Source organism: Sorex fumeus, unplaced genomic scaffold (assembly GCF_029834395.1).
Source record: "Sorex fumeus unplaced genomic scaffold, SorFum_2.1 ptg000128l, whole genome shotgun sequence".
Classification (NCBI taxonomy): Eukaryota; Metazoa; Chordata; class Mammalia; order Eulipotyphla; family Soricidae; genus Sorex; species Sorex fumeus.
In genome coordinates this window covers 51,021,111-51,041,430 of record NW_026606185.1, presented here as the reverse complement: position 1 = coordinate 51,041,430, position 20,320 = coordinate 51,021,111, and the positions used below count along the sequence as shown (strand labels likewise).

The 20,320-nt window shown below is 60.8% G+C and overlaps 1 protein-coding gene across 1 annotated transcript in view; it reads right to left on the bottom strand.

The window, feature by feature from the left end:
* CTIF (cap binding complex dependent translation initiation factor) overlaps positions 1–20,320 on the bottom strand; it is a 159,976-nt gene that overhangs the window by 119,920 nt on the left and 19,736 nt on the right. Inside the window, exons 2-5 of the mRNA XM_056137942.1 lie at positions 19,816–19,887; positions 13,738–13,808; positions 12,773–12,877; positions 8,450–8,525 (exon numbers count right to left, since the gene is read on the bottom strand). Coding sequence (XP_055993917.1) covers positions 8,450–8,525; positions 12,773–12,877; positions 13,738–13,808; positions 19,816–19,887 — 324 coding nt within the window. The remainder of the gene's footprint in view (positions 1–8,449; positions 8,526–12,772; positions 12,878–13,737; positions 13,809–19,815; positions 19,888–20,320) is intronic.

Below are 20,320 nucleotides of genomic sequence, written 5' to 3'. Positions count from 1 at the left end.
TTCCGGCGGGAATGGTGGCCCAGATTCCAATCCATGTTTTGGTTTGGACTTTTGGGCCACAGTTTGTGGTGCTCAGGGCTGACTCCTGGCTCTGTGCTCAGGGTTGGCTCCTGGCTCTGTGCTCAAGGCTGACTCCTGGCTCTGTGCTCTGTGCTCACTCCTGCTCTGTGCTCTGGGCTCAAGTCTTGATCCTGGCTCTGTGCTCAGGTCTTGGTCCTGGCTCTCTGCTCGGAGCTCGTTCCTGGCCCTGTGCTCAGGGACCCAATCCACCTCGACGGAGGCCCCAGGATGCCCTGGCCAGGGAGGCTCCCGCCAGCTCTGCCCTTCAGCACTGCCTCTCTGGCTGCTCCTGGACCGGGGGGCCAGGGCACCTCCCCGTTGGCTTCTCCATTGGCGCCTCTCCTTCCCCTTTATCCTGCACCAGTGGCCGGAGGCACAGCAGTGACATGTGGCCGGGCATTTCTGAGTCCCCGTGCTCCCGGGCACGGCACCTCTGGGTACTAGCAGGGCACTTGGCAGACTGAGCGGCTCCCAGCCTAGCCTCCGTCAGCGCCCAGAACTGGCGGGGAGGGGGGGGGGCACAACGTGCCCAACACAGTGAAACCCAAATCGCACCAGCCCAAAAGACCCACGGCAGCCTTACACATGTTCATGGACTGCGTGCCACCCACAGGCGTGTGCAAGCGGCTCTCAGGAGCAGCGGGCGGGCACACGGCGGGCCGGGGAGGGCTGGCAAGGGCAGACCCAGCCCGTCTACAGGAGCCTTCTGGGGCCCATCTGCATGCAGGGACCCCCAGCCGGGAGCTCGTATCTGCACCATCCGCCTTCCTAGTGATAAAGCTGCTGTGTGTGTGTGTGTGTGTGTATGTCTGTGCACACACACGTGATTGTGCGTGAATGCATGGGGTATTCATGTGCTTGTGCATACACGCGAGTGTGTGGTGCACGTGTGTGACTGGCACGTCCTTGAGTCCTTCAAACCACCTTTATGGTCATCTCAGCACCTCCTGCTGCTGCCTTTCTGTCCACTCTGGTGGGCATCCCGGACCCCTGGCACAGGCCCATCCTCTGGACCCTTCCACCTTCTGCCCCCAGATGCAAACATCTGCTCGCAGGCAGTTCCCACGGGGCAGGCCATGCGTGATGCCATCCACAGCCCCAAGAGAGCCAGCCCACACGCCTGCTGGCCAGCAGGGCAGGAGTCCCCCATCGCCCACACAGACATGAGAAGCCCACCGGGACTTGGAGAGCGAGGAGAGAGTGGTGCATCTGGGAGGGGGCGAGGGGGGCTGCGCTCAGAGCTCCAGGGTCCCATGTCCCACGGGGGCGGGGCCGAGGTACTGTGAGCAAACTGCAGGGTGTGAAGCAAGTCTGATTGTGAGACCCCCTCCTTCCTCTCCCACCCGGGGCGACACTGCACGTCCGAGCTGGAGGCTTATTTCCCGGAGAAATCAAAGGAGAGAAGCAAGGAGGTGGGGGGGGACGGAAAGACCCAGATTCTCAGGGCTTCGGGGGGGGGCAACGTCCCGCCACCGATCTGGGAGTCGAAGGCCCAGGACCCCAGGGACTGGGGGGTCTCGGGGTTGGCTGCCGGGGGTGGGGGGGTGGGGCGCACCCCTGCCCGGCGGCCCCTCCCCCGCAGGCCGGGCCTGGGATTGTGCGGCGCTCACAATGGGAGGAAGAGGGTGTAGGAGGGAGGTCCCCGCGCTGACCCCGGCATTGTTCTGAGGCCAGAGGAAAGCTTCCTCCTGCCCGGCCGCTGCATGGCCGCCCGGAGCCCGGCCGAGCCGCCGCCACCGCGTCCTGGGGGGGCCCGGGGCCATTCATAACGGCCTGCGGCCCAGCACGTAGACCCACGCGTCCGTCCTGCCCCCCTCGCGGTGCCCGGCCAGGCACGGGGTGCACGAAAATAAACCGGCATCCCGCCCCCGGCTCCCACGGCCAGGAAGGAGAAGGCGAGGGGAGGGCTGGGGGGGCTCCTCACCCCCGAGGCCTCCTGACCCCCTCCCCCGCCCGGCGCTGCTGGCCGGGCCGACGGCCTCCCTGCTCGGGTGGGCGCAAGGCCCCTCGTCCCAGGTGCCGGGGCCGGATGTACTCCCGCTCCAGTGCTCCCTACCTCAGTCAGTCCTCCTCCTCCAGGAAGCACACCAGGCCCACAGGAGAATCCCCCCCCAGACACAGAGATGTACACACACAGACAACTGATGTGCACACACAGCATCGGACCCACACATAGGTGAACACACAGAGACACCGACACACACAGACCCACTGACATACACACAGATGCAGACACACACAGACACATAGATGCACACAGAGAGGTCAGCAAGGCGCATGCGCACCCACACAGACATGCACATGCCACATACACATGTGCACACACGCGCAGGTACACACAAACATGTACAGACACGCACGCACACATCCACACATGCATATGTACACACGCGTGCACACGCGTGCACACACAAATGGACATACGCGCACATGCACATATACACACGCATATACACACACGAAAAGGGAGCAGGGCGACCCTGAGCGGGGCATGAGGGTCACTGTGGGGGGCTGCGTGTGGTCCGAGGCTGTCTCTGCTCCTGCCTCGGCTCAGACTCACGAGGCCTGAGCTCGCCCCCAGACCTGCCCCGCGGCCTCCCCACAGCCCAGCAGACGGATCCGGGCCAGAAGCCCTGGGCCTACACTGGGTGCCGTCCACACAGTCTCCCCGTTCCCGGGAGCTGCTCTCCTGGCCCAGGGGGAGTGGACGGGCCAGCGGCTGCCTGGGCTGGGACGTGGCTGGGGGCGGCTCTGTTTGAGCCTGAGGCCAGGCCCCTCTTACCCCTCACTCCCCACATTTGATGGCAAAGGGGGAGGCTGAGGCCAGTCCCTGGGGGCCCCAGCAGGGAAGGGGCAGGTGGGCAGGGGCACTGAGTCCAGAGCCGCACTCAGCCCACACCCCCCACCTGAGAACACGCGGGAATGGGACGCAGGCCCTGGAAACCCTGTGGGCCCCTTCCCAAGGACTTCTCATAGGCACACAGACACACAGACATGCACACAGATACAGATGCACACACAGGCACACAGAGACACACACAGACACGTACAGACACAGATGCACATAGAGACACACACACAAACGCAGACACACACAGATATACAGACACACAGACACTGACACACAGGCACACACACACACAAAGACACACACTGATACAGACGCGCACAGAGGCACACACATACATATGGACACAGATACACACAGATAGAGATACACACAGACATACACAAAAGCACACATACAGACACAGACACACACCGACACATACAGACAGACACACCCATACACATACGTGGACATACAGACACACACACATATAGACACACACACAGACACCAACAAAGTGGCTCTCCACACACCTCCCTCAACCCTCAGGCTGCCCGGGGGCCCGGGCAGGAAACCGGGGGCCCCCAGGCCTCCCGCCTCCTGCATGGCGGGGCACCTGCTTTTGCCCCCTAGAGGAGCGGTGAGGGGAGGTGTCTCCAGAGGCCGAGGGGCTGTCCAAGGAAGCCCCCTTGACGGCACGTGGCGCAGGGACCTGGGGGATCAGGCATGTTAAGGCCACAGAATAAAAGCATCTCTCCCCCCAAAGGTGTCGGCAAGGCCTGTCTGCCTGCCTTCCTGCCTTCCTTCCTGCACCGACATCGACACACACACATACACAGATACACACACACGCACACACATGCACACACACTCATGCACACACATGCACACACACTCATGTGCACACACACGCACACACATGCACATGCACACTCATGCGCACACACGCGCACACAAACTCATACACACACACTCACGCATACACACAAACACTCACACACACACACACACACCACACACCCCGACCCTGCCCCCCCCCCCATTTTTCTTTCCATTTTTAGTGCCTTCGGCAGTCAGGGAAAATGGTTTCTGTCCCGCTTATTAAGGAAATGACCCCGACCCCCGGGGGCTGGCTGGACGAGCCCGGCTGTCTCCTCCCTGTCCTCGCTCACAGAGTCCGGGCCCTGCGCCCCCCTTTGCAAGCCGGTGTCTGATCTCTGCCAACGGGCCCTGGATGCATGGCAGAAGGCCCCAGGCCTCACCCTGGACCGGGAGCCTGCCAGGGTGTCTGGGCTCTGCTCCTCCAATTAAGGCCCATGCTGGCATCACAGTGAAGGAGAGAGTGGGATGGGCGGGGGTGCAGGGCGGGGCTCGGGGGGCTGAGCGGGGCGGTGTGTGGGCACTGTCAGGGGAGCACCCTGCGAGTTCTGGGGAGGGGTGCGCACTGCACAGGCCCCATCCACGCACCGAGGCAGGAATCAGCCCCTGGAATGAGGGCCGGCCGGCCGGGCTCCATTTTCCCCAGAAGGAGTGTCTCGCTCGGGAGCTCGGGATGCCCAGGATGCCCAGGACTGTGAGTGGGCACACCCCGGACGTTTCCAGGAGACCTGCCAAGGGGCAAGTCACTTTCCCCAGCGGCCACTGCGTAGATCTATTCCCCCCCCCCCACCAGCTTCCATGCAGCAGCGGCGCCCCCTGCTGGAAGGACGAGGCAGCACAGCCTCTGCCTCCCTGGCTGCTCCCAGCCCAGCCCTTCTGGGGCTCCTGGACCAGTGACTCTCACCCTGCCTGCTCTGGGGCCAAGCCCCACGACTCACTGTCCCCTCCTCGGCGGTCTCCCTGACCTCTCTGGCCCCCAGAGAGAGCCTTCCCAGTAGGAAAAAATACTTCGTTTTCCCCCTGGGGCTTACCCACACGACTGTCCACCCCACTGGGCTTAGCCGACAGCCTCGTGCCCACTGGGCTCCTGGGCGCTATGGCTGAAGCAGGATTGGCGCATGTCAGAGTGAGCACAGGTGGGCAGGGGTCAGAGGGCAGCAGGCTAGGGAGTCCAGCTCAGACTCTTGCCTCTGTATGAAGGTGCAGCGCCCGCCTGGTTGTGCTCCCAGGGGCCCTGCCCTGCTGCCAACAGCACCCCTCCATCCAGGGGCACCAGCAGCCTTGCCCACAGAGGGGGTAGTGGGGGTGGGGGTCCCCCCAAGGAGCATCATCAGATCTTAAGCTCCATGGGTGCTCCTGGCCTCACCCCCTCTCCCCTCCCCGCTGCTGTGTTCTGCAGAGAGGGGGCCTGCACGCTGACATCTGCCTGCTGTGTCCCAAGAACACAAGAGTCGGGGGCTGACTCCTCTCCTGACCCCCCCACTCACCTCCTCACGGCCACCCCAGAGACCACAGAGGGCAGAGCCCAATGGGCGGTGCGCTGGCGCCCTCTAGTGGCATCAGACCACAGTGCAGCTGTGTGTCCTGGCCAGCCTCGGGGGTTCTCTACAGAGGAGCGGGCTTATCCTCAGCTATACACAGAGGGTCGGTGACAGCCTCCCAGGCATCCTTGTTTAGGGAGAGATGTGGGGGCTGCGGGACTCTGTGTTCACGGCCACACTCCCCCCCACATCCCATCACTATGACTGCCCCTGTCCCCCCAAACACGCACCAGCTGCCCCCTGGGTCAGGGTTCCAGGCTCTCCGTATGTCCGGGCTGTGGGCAGTGGACACCGAGAGCTGCAGGCCCGCCCAGGCAATGGAGGTCGGGTCTGGGTGGGCCGTGTCGGCAGCTGCGGGGGCTGCCCTGGGCCTGGGCCCCTGGAAAGAGCATGGGGTGGGTGTCCTACTGACCCCCAGTTTGGGACTGCTGTAGGCAAACAGATAGGGAAGATGCCAGGGCAATGGAATTCCTGGGATGTACTAACACCAACAGCCAAGGCTGCAAAGAGCCCACCTTGTGAGGCCTGATGGGACCCTCACCCAGAGAAGGCTGGACGCCCCCGCCTTCAGCCCCCCACCCCAGGAGAAGCTGCAGCAGGAACAAAAGGCCAGGAAAGGACTTCCAAGGAAGACCCCCTGATCACTCCCAACTCTACCCCCTTGGCAACCTCCCTAGCAACGGACCTTGACCTAGGTTCAAGCCCCAGGTGGGGCAGGTTGGGGAAAGCCTGTCAAAGCCACCCTGGACAAAGGAAGTGTGAGCATACACTGCTCCAGCCCATGTGCTGCTAGCATCTCCCTTCTTGAGATGTGTGCTTTCAGGCTTCCATATCTAATGGTGGGGCGTGTGTAGAGGCTCTCTCCGCCCTTGGAGAAGCCCTCATTCTCTCTTGAGTGCGTTACTCTCTCTCTCTCTTTTCCTCCTCTTTCTCTCACTTTCCCTCCCTCCTTCTCCTTCCTAAAAACCTCCAAATAAAATCTGTTTAACTTCACTGCCCGTCTACTCCTGAAATTCTTTTCTGTAAGGTGCGACAAAAACCCAGAAACCCTGGGTGAGGCTTAGGGCTGACTTTCCTTTCCTGCAAAGAGCAAATCCTCACTCCCATCTGGGCCCATTGGCTGCCAGAGAAATCGGGTGATGGGACCAACTCCCATAACCCGAAGACTAAGCGACATCAGCTGTAGCTTGACGGCCACCTGGTGAGGCTGGTGGCAGGGCTCTGGCCTGTGCCCTGCAGGGGCTCATCAGATTTTCTCAGTGCGAGTCTTCCTGATGGCCTCAGGGTGGCAGGGACGGATTGGGAGCAAGTGACGGTCTTTCTCCCCCTCGCCTCCCTTAAGTCACCTGTGGGGGCCCACTGACTTAAGGATCACTGGGGATGAGACCCCAACTGCCCCAACCGTCTCCACCTCACATCCTGTTAAGAGAACACACCCAAGGGGCTGTAGAGATAGCTCAGTGGGTAGGGCTCTTGCCTTGCAGATAGCTGATCCGGGTTCAACGCTGGGCACTCAATGTGCAGGAGTGATTCTTGAGTGCAGAGCTGGGAGTGAAGAGCCCTGGGCACCACCAGGGGTGGCCCCAAAAATGATGGGGGAAGGTAGGGGAGAGAGAGAGAGAGAGAGAGAGAGAGAGAGAGAGAGAGAGAGCGCAGCCTTGGGGGTGTGGGCTCCTGAGGGGCAGAGGCTGGGGCCTGAGTACTAGAAACGCCTCCCTCCTCCCTCCGGGAAGGTAACAAAACAGGAGGCCAAGGGAGATCAGCCACCCCCACATTCCACCCCGTCACCCCAGATGTCCTTTCTGCCCCCGCTTCCTGTGCAAGCCCCTCAGCGGACTGGACTTCCAGCTCACCCATTCTCTGCCTCAGGACACCTCCACACCTCCCCAAGGATTCCCTCCCAGATACACAGGGCGGGTATCCTGCCTCTGTCTCAGCCCAGCAGGCTCTGTGGGACACCCCAGCCCACGATCCGAGGCAGCCCCCAGTGCTGAGAACCAGGAACATGGCTGAAGACAGGTCTAGAGGGGCAGGGGCTGAGAACAGGGAGCCCTGGGGCGATGTGGGCCTGAGAAATCAGCCGAGTTTGGGTGACGAAACCGCGGGCCCAAGGAAAGCCCAGCACGAAGGGGTTTATGGAAACGTTGGGCGTGGCTGAGGCCCCTCGAGAAAGCCCCCGTGCTCACACCATGAGCCACACCCACCTCAGGCCTGACCCACAGTGCGACGTCTGGGATGAGGACACAGAGGCCTCAGCACGCCTGTGGCAGACAGACAGACGGACGGACAGACAAGAGGGACGGACAGTCCACCCAGGCCTCTGCTTGCCCTAGGATGTGGTCCAGGAGGAGACCCAGAGGGGACTCAGGTGGGCCAAGACCCCTTGTCCCCAGCAACAGCCCCATACACAGGAGGGTCTATCCCGCCCACCGCCTGACCAAGCCCCCCACCTCTGGCTCCAGGGAGCTGCCCCTCGTCTTCAGTGACCCCTGGCATAGACACGGATGCTCTCGTCATCTGACAGGGGAGGAAACTGAGGCAGAGGGGAGGCTCCGTCCGGGAGGGCCAGGTGGTGGGAAGTCTGGGTCCAGATGCCAAATGCTTCACCCCACGCTCTGCAGCCGCCTCCAGCAGGGACCCTCCACCCCCTCCCAGTAGCACCATAGACCTTCTGCTCAGCCAGCAGGGAGGGCGCCCCCCGTCCATCAGGTAGAATCTGGTTCCTTTTGGGGTGGGAGCATCACCAAAGAGCCCTCAGCAGACACCCAGAGCCACAGGCCACGGCTCAAGAAATGTCCAGGCCACGGCACAGGCCGCAGCACAGGGCATGACTCAGGCCACGGCACAGGGCACGGCTCAGGCCACAGCATAGGCCACGACTCAGACCACAGCACGGGCCACGGCACAGAGCCCAGTCCATGCTACTAACCACGGCACAGGTCCAACACAGACTGTAGCACTTTTCAAAGGTCCGAGAGTAGCATGGACCACCCCGGCCACCCAGTCCCCATGGCGCCTGCCCCACCCACAGAGAACAGAGAGTGTGGGGGTGGGTGGGTGGGGCGTGCATTCCTCCACACCAGAGCCCAGGCCGAGGTCAGACCCAGAGCGGGGAGGCTAGATGCCACCCGGAGCCTACCTGCCAGGCCGGGAGGACCTTCTCGATGTCGTTCAGGTTGATCCCGTCCCCGTCTTCCAGCTTCCCCTTGCCACAGCTGCGCCGAAGAGAGAAAGGTCAAGAAAGGTCAGAGCCCTGGGAACTGACAGCTGCCCTGTCCCCGCTGGTGTAGATCCCTCTGACCTCTGCCCTCGGCCACCCCCTCTGCCTACCCCCTTCTCTGCCCAGCCACACAGGCCCCGCCCTGGTCACTCTGCAGAATGGGATGTGGTGACATCCACTTGCAGGGAGGGGCAGGCACGAACGTCCCCTGTGGCTCAGCCAGACGAAGGCACAATGCCCGTGTCCATCTCCGTGTGTGTGTGTGTGTGTGTGTGTGTGTGTGTGTATGTATGTGGGAACACCCAGCAGTGCTCAGGTGCTATTACTCCTGGACCTGCACCCAGAGGTCCTGCATCGAGTCTGCACTCAGCCTCCGGGGCTGTCCCGGTCAGTAAGCCTCCCACAGACGTCACTGGCCTTCCCCAGAGTATCCACGTTCCACAGACCAACACCCAGCGGCGCTCAGGGCTCGCTCCTTGAGGGCTCGGGGACCACGCGAGGTGCCGGGCTCGACCCTGAGCTGGCAGGGTGCAAGGAAAAGTGCCCTCCCCGCTGTCCCGTCCCTCCAGACCCAGAAACCAACCTTCTACAACACCAGGCCTGACCCGGACTCGCCCACACAAGCGTGTCCCCACCCCCCTCAACCACCTCCCACAGGTCACCCGGCTCCAGCAAGTCGCCGCCGCCTCCTCCTCCTCGGGCTTGGGGCGGGGGTCAAGGTCAGACCAGCAGGCTGCTCGGGCTCTTCTGCTGCCTCCTGCTGCCAGGAGCTTCCCTGCAGTCCAGCCACTGCCCTGAGTCTAAAAACAGTGCAGCAACTCACGACCTCTGCACTGCTTTTAGACTTGGGAGGCCGACCGTCAGGGCCGGAACAAGCCGTGTCCCTTGGGCAGCGGGAGGCCTGGAGCGAAGCCCTCTCGCCCTGCACGGGGTTCCTGCATTTCACAGGGGCTCCTTCAGGGAGCCGAAGACTGGGGGGCCAGGAGGGGTGGAAGGGTTAACGTGTCGGTGCCAGCATGTGCACACTGCAGCATTCACTGTCCGCAACTTCATGTGTCTATGTATGTGGCCACCACTGTATGCATTTACATACATGGACACCACTGTAGTAACTGTATCCTCACACGTAGCCAGCATTGTATGAACAATGTATCTACATATGTGGTCACCACTGTATTAACTGTATGCATCCATGTACTAGGCACCCACGTACACGTCCACCACTGTGCTAACTGTGAAACCATGTACACGGCCACCACTGTATTAACTGTATGCACCCACGTACATGGCCACCACTGTGCTAACTGTATATATCCATGTAAACAGCCACCACTGTGTTAAGTGTATGCATCCACGTATACGGCCACCACTGTACTAACTGTGAATCCACGTACACAGCCACCACTGTGCTAACTGTATGCATCCACGTACACGGCCACCTCTGTATTAACTCTATGCATCCATATACACGGCCACCACTGTGCTAACTGTATGTATCCACCTACACAGCCACCACTGTACTGTGAACCCATGTACACGGCCACCACTGAGCTAACTGCATGCATCCACGTACACGGTCACCACTGTACTGTGAAACCATGTACACGGCTACCACTGTATTAACTGTATAAATCCTTGTACAAGGCATCCAAATACAAGGCCACCACTGTATTAACTGTATGTGTCCACGTATGTGGCCACCACTAGGTTAGCTGTAAGCACCCATATATGTGGCCACCTCTGGATTCCAGTGTGTGTGTGTGGGGGGGGGGACACCGCCCTCAGGAGGAAGCCCAATGTCCCAGTACAGTGGGAGGCAGCGCTGCCGGGGGGCCGGGGGCAAAGGCTGGCCTGGAGAAGTGGAGGGGGAGGTGTTTGCTGTTTCAGCAAATGCTCCTGGGAGAGCTCCTGGCTGGACCCCAGTGAACAGTGCAGAGACGGCCATGGAGCCAGGAGATGGGCCACGCTGCCCAGGAGCAGAAGAAGCCGCTCAAGGGAGCCAGTGCACGTGGTGCCATGGGGCGATTGCAGAGCTGGGAGAGCACCCAGGAGGTGCCAGCAAGGGCAATTGGGCATCAGCTGGTGCTACAGCCAGCAGGGTCAGTGCTGGTGCGGCAGAGGCGGGGCCCGGGGGGGTGGGGCCTGACAGGGCGCTGGGGAGGGATTGCTGTCAGGAGGTCAGACCCTTGGGACCCTCCCCCCCATCTGACTCGTGAGGAAACAGGGGCTGCAGATGAGAAGGGGACAAAGGTCTGGAAGGTTCCTTTTCAGGGGCCGTGTGCACGGCAGGGCCAGGTGCGCTGTGATAGCCCCCACAGTGGGTGGGTTCGGGGTGGGGGAGGGGGGGTCGTCCAGCACACGCCAGCACAGGCCCCATACCCCACGGGCCTGGCCTGGGCTCTCAGCGGGGCTGGGCAGCGGGACTCTCTACAGGACTCAGAGCTCCCTGGAGCACAGCAGCTTCACAGGGCAGAAGCTGTCACTGCCGCCACCGTCTCCAAGGCAACTGCCTTCTTTGATATCTGTCCTGCCATGGAAACTCGGGAGGCAGAAAGGTACTCCATGTCCCAGGGATGCTGGGGTTGCAGTTCCGAGCATGGCCACAAGGTGGCCACAGAGCTCTGCATCCAGGCTTGGGGGGACTGGGTGGGGCCCGTCCACCTGGTAAAGGGCCCTGGGCACCAAGAGCTTCAACCGGCCTCTGGGCGGTCACGAGTCACAAGTGCTTACGAAGTAGCGACACCCACTCTTTTGGGGTTATTTTAGGGACTGTGGTTTACAATACAATTGCTTTGTTTGTGGGGATTGTTGGAGGGGGGAACACTCGTGGCTCTGTGCTCAGGGATCACACTCCTGGAGCAGCTCAGGGACCACCTGGGGGGCCGGGGATTGAAATGGGGCTGGCCGCGTGCAAAGCGAGTGCCCTCCCTGCTGTGCAGTTGCTCGGGCCCCTTATAAAACTGTCACTGGCGGGGTTTCCTGTGTAACACGCCCAGCCCCACCGTTGGAGGGGCGTTTCCTTTGGGTGCTCCTTTGTGTGGCCTGGCGCAGACACCCAGGCACCCGAGACCCCACAGGAGGCAGCACCCTCATCTCACTCCTGCAGCCTCAGCTTCCCGCCTGGTGTCACCATCTCTGTGACAAGCCCTGAGTAAGCTGAGAGCATCGCTGGGTGTGGCCCAAAAGATGAAAAGTAGGCGGGAGCCATTGCCCAGCCCGTAGGGTGCTGGTCTTACACATGGGTGACCCGGGTTCGATCCCTGGCATGCCCATGTGGTCTCCCTAGCACCTCTAGGAGTGATCCCTGAGCAAAGAGCCGGAAGTAAGCCCCGAATACCACCAGGTGTGGCCCCAAAGCAAGACAAACAAAAAGCCCCAAACCAAAAAGTAAATAAATATATAGTTCAACAAATGACCCGGGTTCGATTCCTCCACCCCTCTCTGAGAGCCCAGCAAGTTACTGAGAGTGTTTTGCCCGCACGGCAAAGCCTGGCAAGCTCCCCGTGGCATATTCGATTTGCCAAAACCAGTAACAACAAGTCTCACAATGGTGACGTTAGTGGGCCCGCTCGAGCAAATCAATGAACAATGGGAGGACAGTGACGGTGACAGTGACAGTTCAATAAATAAACAGGGTAATTTCACATCTGTGAACTTTACATGGGGGAACACCCAGGAGAGCCTAGGGACTCCTCCCCGGGGGCTAGAAGGGGCCGGATAGCAAAACTGGGCCTCATGGCACTTGCCTTATACACGGCCAGCTCGGGTTCAATCTCCGGCACCCCAGAGGGTCCCCTGAGCCCCCCTGAGGAGTAACCCCTGAGCACAGAGCCAGGAGTCAGCCCTGGGCACGGCTGAGTGTGACCCTAAAACCCAACAAACAAGTAAAACTCCAATTGGCCGGTGCTCTGCCCCCACAGGGAGCTTCTTCCCGTACAGATGCTGGGTGAGAGGCCATCACGGGCCAGCTGGAGGGAGGGGGGTCTTCTCAGTCCCTCCATGCCCCCCTGGCCAGCTGCTGCCCCTGCAGATCCTCACGCCCAGCCCCCAGCCTTGAACCCAGACCGGGGATGCAGGCAGCTGTGTTCCAACAAGCCCCTCCGGGCCGGGGTCCAGCAGGCCTGGAGCTACTGGGGTGGTCAGGGAGGAGGCAACTGGCACAGTGGGCAGGGAGGGAGGGGTTATGCTTCATGACCAGGGTCCTCTCTGGCTGTCCACCTCGAGGGGTAGGGGGGCCCTTACCCTTCTCTGTCGATGTGAGGCAGCGGCTGCTTGGGCGCAGGCCGCAGCTTCCGGTGGAACTGGCTGAAGTCCAACTTCTCGGGTTGCAGGTCCCACGTGGCACCACTAGGGGGCGAGGGAGAGGAGTGAGGCCATTGGAGGGGGGCGCCAGGCCTTGACTGGTGGGGTGAAGACAAAGGCCCCCCCCCCCCTCGCCTGACCCCTCACACAGGGCAGGAAGCGAGCTCAGAAAGAGGCTGGCGCAAAGGGGAGCCTGTCCCAGCGCCTCCGTGAACCAGAGCCAGCGTCAGCCTGGGCCCTAACACTCAAAGTGGACAGGGCCCGGGTGGGGGAAGGCCTGGGGACTCCCTCTCCCCTCCCCCACCCGGGCATCCACCTCACCCCCCCCCCACACACACACCTCCCCTACCCTGACCCCGGGGCCTCTCTGGCCTCCAAGTGGATGCAGGTAGCCCCGAATGAAGCCTCACTCCACACTGGGGGTGCTGGAGAGAGAGACAGGGGGGCCCCAGGTCCCTGTCAGAGCCCCCACGACCACTCACTCACAGGGGCCACGGGGGTTGGAGGAAAGGCCGCGTCCCACGAGTTCTGGTCCCCTGCAGACCCCCGGCCCTGCCAGCCTGGGTGGGCCTATGGCTGTGTCTGGGGCCAGGGGAAGCGCCCAGAGGCCTCCATGTCCCCAGCCTGAGCCCCGGCTCTCCACACTGTGCCTGCATGCCGTCCCCATGTGCTGAAGAACCCAACACTCGTCAGGAACCTTCTAGAATCCGAAAACACCAACTTCCTGCCCTCACCGCCCAGCCTGCCCCTGACCTGACGACAGCACCCGGCCCCTCCCCTTGGCCTCACCCCACCTGTCCCTTCCTCTTTTCTCCCGCTCAGTGAACTCTCCCTGTGGATGCCAACCCCCCCCCCCCACCCACCCCGGAAGGACTCAGGGCTGGGCCGTCCCCAGGGGCGCTCACCTGAAGGAGTCGAAGGCGTTGGCCGCCCAGATGTCCGTGCCCAGCATGTCCAGGGAGTCTTTGCCGCCGTTCTGGAAGAGAGGGGGCGAGGGCTGGTCAGTCAGCTCAGGGGTGACCGTGTGAAGGGCTCCCTCGAGCTTGGCCCGGACAGGGTCACGAGGCCCCTGTGCCCCTTGGCCGGGCACCCGGGGTGGCGGCGGGCAGGAGGGGCACCCCCGGGGCCAACCCACAGGCCGTGCTTCTGCCCAGGCATGACCAAGGACACCGGCCCCCTGACCTGAGCCAGCCCCACCTGGCGGCTCCTCAGAGCCCAGGCCAAACCCTCCGGCGTGTCCCCGGCCTGGCGCCTCTGCCTTCACGGGCGGGGTCGCCACACTAGCTCTCCCGCTCCTGCCCCCACCCGGCACCACAGACACCCAGGGGCCCTCCGATCACTCCTCTTCCTCCTCTGAACAACAGAACCCTCAGGGCCGGCGTCCCGAGAGGCCCTTCCCCGAGTGCCCAGCGCAGACAGGATGGCAGCCACAGCCCTGCTGGGACCCTCACTGGGCAGATGGAGGAGCGGGACCCAGTTCACTCGTGGGGGGAGACACGGCCTCAAAAGCAGCCCGTCAGGACGCACATGCGACGGCACAGCCCTGAGTCCAGCGAGCACGGAGGGCAGCGAGGGAGACGGGGTGAGCCTGCACCCGCCTCACACGGGAGGCTCGGAAGGGCTGCCTGTGTGCGTGTGAGAGTGCACGTGTGTGTGTTTGTGCGAGTGTGCGTGTGTGTGCGTGGATGAGTGTGCAAGTGTGTGAGCTGTGTATGTGTTTGAGTGTGTGTGTGCGAGTGTGTATGACTGTATGAGTGTGTGAGTGTGCAAGTGTGTGAGTGTAAGCGTGCGAGTGGATGTGTGCATGAGAGTGCGAGGGTGTGAGCTGTGTATGTGTGTGTGAGTGTGAGTGTGCGAGTGTGTGCGTGTGTAAGTGTGCGAGTGGATGTGAGTGTGCACGTGAATGCGTGAGTGAGTGTGCATGTGTGTGTGTTTGAGTGTGTGCATGTGTGAGCAGGACTAGAGAGCAGGCTTGTCCTGGCTTTGCGTGTGAATGTGTCTGTGTGTTTTTCTGTGTTTCTGTAAGTGTGTATGTGTGTGCATGCGTGTCAGTGTATTTCTCTGTGTGCATGTGAATATGTCTTTCTCCGTGCACATGGGTGCTTACACACAGTATATGTGTGCTGTGTGTGTGTGTGTGTGTGTTCCCGTGTGCCTGTGTGCTTCAGTACCAAGGACAGCACCCAGCAGGGTGTGCCAGAGGGTGGCGGCAGAGCCCAGCTACCCAGAGTGTCCAGGCCTGTCCTTCTGTCACCCCCCCGTCTCTCCTGGGCCACCCGCTGGTCTTTGACTCATGACCTGGAAGAACAAAGGCCAGGGAGAGGAGGGACAATGGCCAAGCCTGTGCCCACGTCTGCTCGGTAACTGGGGCAGGAGGGGCCAGCAGCCACCTCCACGGTAGCTGAGAAGCAGAGACCCCCTCCCCACCAGGCGTGCCCAGTCCCGTGCAGAGTGAGGACCGTGCCCGGCTTGCCCAGGGCCATGCTCCATCTCCATGGACCCCGGGGCCGCCCCCCTCCTGGCCAGCAGGTGTCTGGGAGCTGGTGCCCGCTGACCGGCTTCCTGAATCTGTTACGAATCCCTCAGGTGACCTGGGGTTTCGTCAGGACTGTCGTCCGACTGAATCCCCCTCCAATCTTCTGCTCTAACTGAATCTCTATGACAGCCCTCTCTGCTGATCCCCCCAGCCCCCCCACCTAACCGCTGGTGTCCACGCGCCTCTTCCCTCAGACTGTGCTTCCAACCTCCTCTGTCAGACCTGGACTGACTGCAGACAGCACCCTCACACCTGTTGCATCTGCACCGTGGACAGGGGCCAGGCCACGCCAGTTACAGTGGACACTCGGTGGTCAGTGGCTCCATGTCCTTGTACATTCCAATCCTGGGGAGGGGGGGTGGAAAGGCTCAGTGACAAGTCTCTGTCTTGCAGTTGTGAGGCCGCGAGTTTGATTCCCGATGCCGCCCACATGCGCTGAGCATGGTGATAGAAGGAGAGATCAAAAAGTGGCCATGCACAGCTCAGGAGAAAGGGAAGTCGCCTGCAGAGGCGTGGGACACTGTGTGGGTGGGGCGGGGTCTGCCCACCAGGCTCCGGCACCCCCAAGAGCCGGCCAGCCAGTGTCCGGCACCTCCCTGCAGACAATGGGCAGTGGGCACCTTGGGGACGGGACTTGTGGTGTCTTTCAGAGCCCCGGGGAAGCAGAGGCTGCATCTCATCTAAGCACTGCAGATTTTATGACTGTCTCACTGTCCCTGTCCTCCCGTTGTTCATTGATTTGCTCGAGCGGGCCCAGTAACGTCTCCATTGTGACATTTGTCTCCATTGTGACATTGTGACATTTGGCATATTGAATACGTCACAGGTAGCTTGCCAGGTTTTGCCGTGTGGGCAAGATACTCTTGGTAGCTTGCCAGGCTCTCCGAGAGGGGCAGAGGAATCGAACTCGCGTCGGCCCTGTTGGCCACTTGCAAGGCCGCTCCAGCCCCGAGTTATTTAAATGTTAATATGGTATTCAATTGGGCTGGAGTAAAAGCACAGCGGGCAGGGCATTTGCCTTGCATGTGGCCTACCTGGGTTCGATTCAACCGCCCCTCTCCGAGAGCCTCGCAAGCTACCGAGAGCATCCCGCCCACACAGCAAAGACTTTATGACAAATTTACTTATTTGTTTTGGCCAGAAAGTGGGGATATGACCATCGTGCAAAGCTTATTAAAAAAATGGGCTTAGGGGCTGGAGCAATAGCACAGTAGGTAAGGCATTTGCCTTGCACGTGTCCGACCTGGGTTTGATTCCCAGCATCCCATATGGTCCCCTGAGCACCACCAGGAGTGATTCCTGAGTGCACGAGCCAGGACAAACCCCTGTGCATTGCCAGGTATGACCCAAAACGCCAAAAAAAAGGGGCTTACATTATGAAAAATGAAGTCATGAAATTTGCTTCCAAATGAATGAACCTGGAGAGTACCAGGCGGAGTGAACTGAGTCAGGAGGAGAGGGACAGGCACAGAATGACTGCACTCATTTGCGGGATATTAAAAGAAAATAAATACATAGATAGTATGAGACTCGTCCCCAAGGCCAGGAGGTCTGGTCAATGCTTGGAAGCTTGCCACAAGAGTGTATGTGGGGCAAAGGGCAGTGAGGAGAGAGAAGGAACCAGGTGACAATAATAGATGGAAATGATCATTTTGGACAGGAAGTGAATGCTGAGAGTTAGGTAATGGGATACACCTGATAACCTTTCAGTATCTGTATTGCAAACTATAAGGCCCAAAATGGGAGAGAGAGAGAGAGAGAGAGAGAGAGAGAGAGATTGCCATAGAGGCAGGGAGTGGGGACAGGAGGGAAAACTGGGGACATTGATGGAAGTGTACACTGGTACACAACCCCTGTGCCAGCCTGTCCTCACCGGGGCCCCTTGGAGGGGGCGGGTTGAGTTTCCCTCCCCGACCCGACCACAGCCCCGGCATCCGAAGACTTCCGGAACCAGCCACAACCATGCTGAGACCACTCTCCACACGCATGAAGGTACCGGCAGAGGAACAAAGGCATGCGGGTCCCGGGGCTGAGATTTCCAAGTCTGCTCGGATCGGGGCTGAGCATCCTCCACCCAGATCCCTCATCTTCCAGTAGGTGGGAGTCACACCCACCAACTGCACCCCCCGTGCCATGTAATCCCATCAACAGCCAAGACCCAGAAACTGTAAAACCCAGCTCCCAGAAGCATGCAGCCGCATTTGCGGCCACGCGACATCTTATTATCTCATTCTTGCTTTGGACAACCTGGCAGGCTACCAAATGTAACCTGCCCACATGGCAGAGTCTGGCAAACTCCCCGTGGCGCACCCAATATGCCTAATACCAGTAACAATGATGGGTCTCATTCTTCTAACCCTGAAAGAGCCTTGATGGTGGCACTTTTTAGAATCTCAGAACTAGGACAAAGGAGACGTTACTGGTGCCTGCTCAAGGCAATCAACGAACAGGATGATCGTGATCCTGATGGTACACTGAAGGAGGGACGAGTGTTGGAACATTATATGACTGAAACCCAATCACAAACAACTTTGTAACTGTGTACTTAATTTCATTTCATTTCATTTTCATCATCCTGTTATTCGTCGATTGCCTCGAGCAGGCCCCAGTAACGTCTCTTTCATCCTAGCCCTGAGATTATATTCAAGGCTCTTTAGGAGAATGAGATCCATCATTGTGTACTTAATGGTGATTCAATTAAAAAAAATAAATAATTTAAAAAAACATTGGGCTCAAATTGCTTTAAATTGCCCTTTTTTCTCCCCCCCAGGAAGCCACACCCAGTGCACTAAGGGACCACCCCTGGCGGGCTTGTATCAGGTTGGCCACGTCCAGGGCAAGCACCCTACCCACTGAGCTACGGTTCCGGCCCTGACACCATCTATCACTAACCCATCCTCAATGCAGGGACACGCAAGGCAGCAGGCCCGAGCCAGCAGCTTAAAGCCCGCAGGTTGACCCACGAACTGGAGGAACCGCTTCGTGCATGAACGCCGGCTGGCAGAGGTGCAGGTGAGTCCCGGCCGTGCGTGTATGGGGGCAGGGCGGGTGCCTGTGTGGGGGAGGTGGAGGGGGTGACCGGGGGTGGGGGGTGGGGGGTGGGGGGCAACGGCTCCCGCCTTTGGGGCCTGGAAGGCCACCCTGGGAGCTGTGTGCTGCAAAGGTCATCTCCCTGGCCGCCCCCGCGACCCCCCATGGCCCGGTCACCAGGACAATGCAGAGAGTGGACGCTCTACTGGATGGCTATTTGGACGGTCCTATGACGTTGCCTGGCCTCGTTCTGTCCAGCAGAGGGCGCCAGAGGATGGCTGCTTGTGGACAGGGGCCATGGGGGGGTCTTGGAGCAGGACAAGTGGGGGAAGGGGAGCAGAGAAGAGGGTTCTAGAAGGCAGCCTCCCACCCGCCTCCCTCAGGGGGAGTGGAGACGGTTCTTGGGGCACAAGCAGAGCCGGGGCAACCTGCTCAGGCAGCAGCTGTGACTCTGTCAAACTCTTCCCGGAAGGTTCCAACAGGAGGCGGAGGCCTCCCTCAGCCCCTGACCCCCTGCGGAGCCAGTGGGTGAGCAGAGGGCAGCTGGGGGTTCTGATCCCCCCTCTGCCCGCATCTCCCAGCTACTCCAGCCTGGGTGGGGCTGGGAGGGGGAGTCAGGTCCCCCACTGTGGCCTAGGGGCAACCCTGTCTGCAGGCCCCCCCAGGGGACTGCACCAAGCCTGTAGATTCCTCTCCCTGCTCCCCCTTGGTGGAGATGCAGCCCCACCCCCCTCCTCTCCTCTCCCAAGCCTTAAACCGTCTCCCCTAGGATTGGAGCTCTGGGGTCAGAGAGATGGTCCAGACGTATAAACGCTTGCCCTGCACACAGCCCACCTGGGTTCACTCCCACCCCTCTATAGGTTCCTGCAAACCCTGAGAGGAGTGAGCTCTGAGCACAGAGCTAGGAGTGAGCCCTGAGCACTGAGCTGGGAGTGAGCTCTGAGCAGAGCCAGGAGTCAGCCCTGAGCACAGTCAGGAGTGATTCCTGAGCACAGAGCCAGGAGTGATCCCTGAGCACAGAGTCAGGAGTGATTCCTGAGCACAGAGCCAGGCGTGAGCGATCCCTGAGCACAGAGTCAGGAGTGATTCCTGAGCACAGAACCAGGCGTGAGCGATCCCTGAGCACAGAACCAAGAGTGATTCCTGAGCACAGAGCCAGGCGTGAGCCCTGAGCACAGAGCCGGGAGTCGGCCCTTGGTATCTCCAGGTGTAGCCTAAACATAAAAACATGACAAAGAAACGAGTTTCTGCTAGAAGGGAACCAAGCACGTGTGTTTCGGGCAGAGGCAGCCCCTCTGCCTCCCCCCATGCCCTGCCCTGCCCACATCACCCAGCTCTGCAGAGCTGGCACCGGTCGCTCCCGACATCACGACAGACAGAAGAGGCCCCAGCCCTGCCCCGCCCGAGCCACCCGTACCTGCTGCGGAGGGTGGCGTCCTTGGGGAAAGGCTCGGCCCCTGTCCAGCTGCTCGCTGCAGTCCGCTGTCCACTGCAGGGGAGAGAGAAGCGTCAGCACCGCATTGGACCCCAGGTGCCCCCAACCCTGCCCTGCCTGCAGGTCCCAAAGCCCACCTTCAGGTGACCCTTTGGGCTGAGTGTGTGACCTGTTCTCCGCCTCCCCACCCCCACCCAGCCCCAGGTCACTGAGGTGACCCAGGCCTTTCAAGGACAAGAGCACTGGTGTGGTCCCTTCGTTCTCACTCTCTGGCCTGGCCCCGGTCACAATGAGTGTGTCCTGGGGCTGAGGCTGGAGCTGGCGATGGGCAGTGTGTGTGGGTCCACCCTGTCTTCTGAGGGACACGCGGGCAGCAGCCACCACTCAGCCCACGGTGGACCACCCTGTCCCAGGGACCCACACTCCAGGAAGGGCTGCGCAGAGCCCAGGGGGCCCCTGCACCCTGTCTCCGCTGTTGTCTATGGGA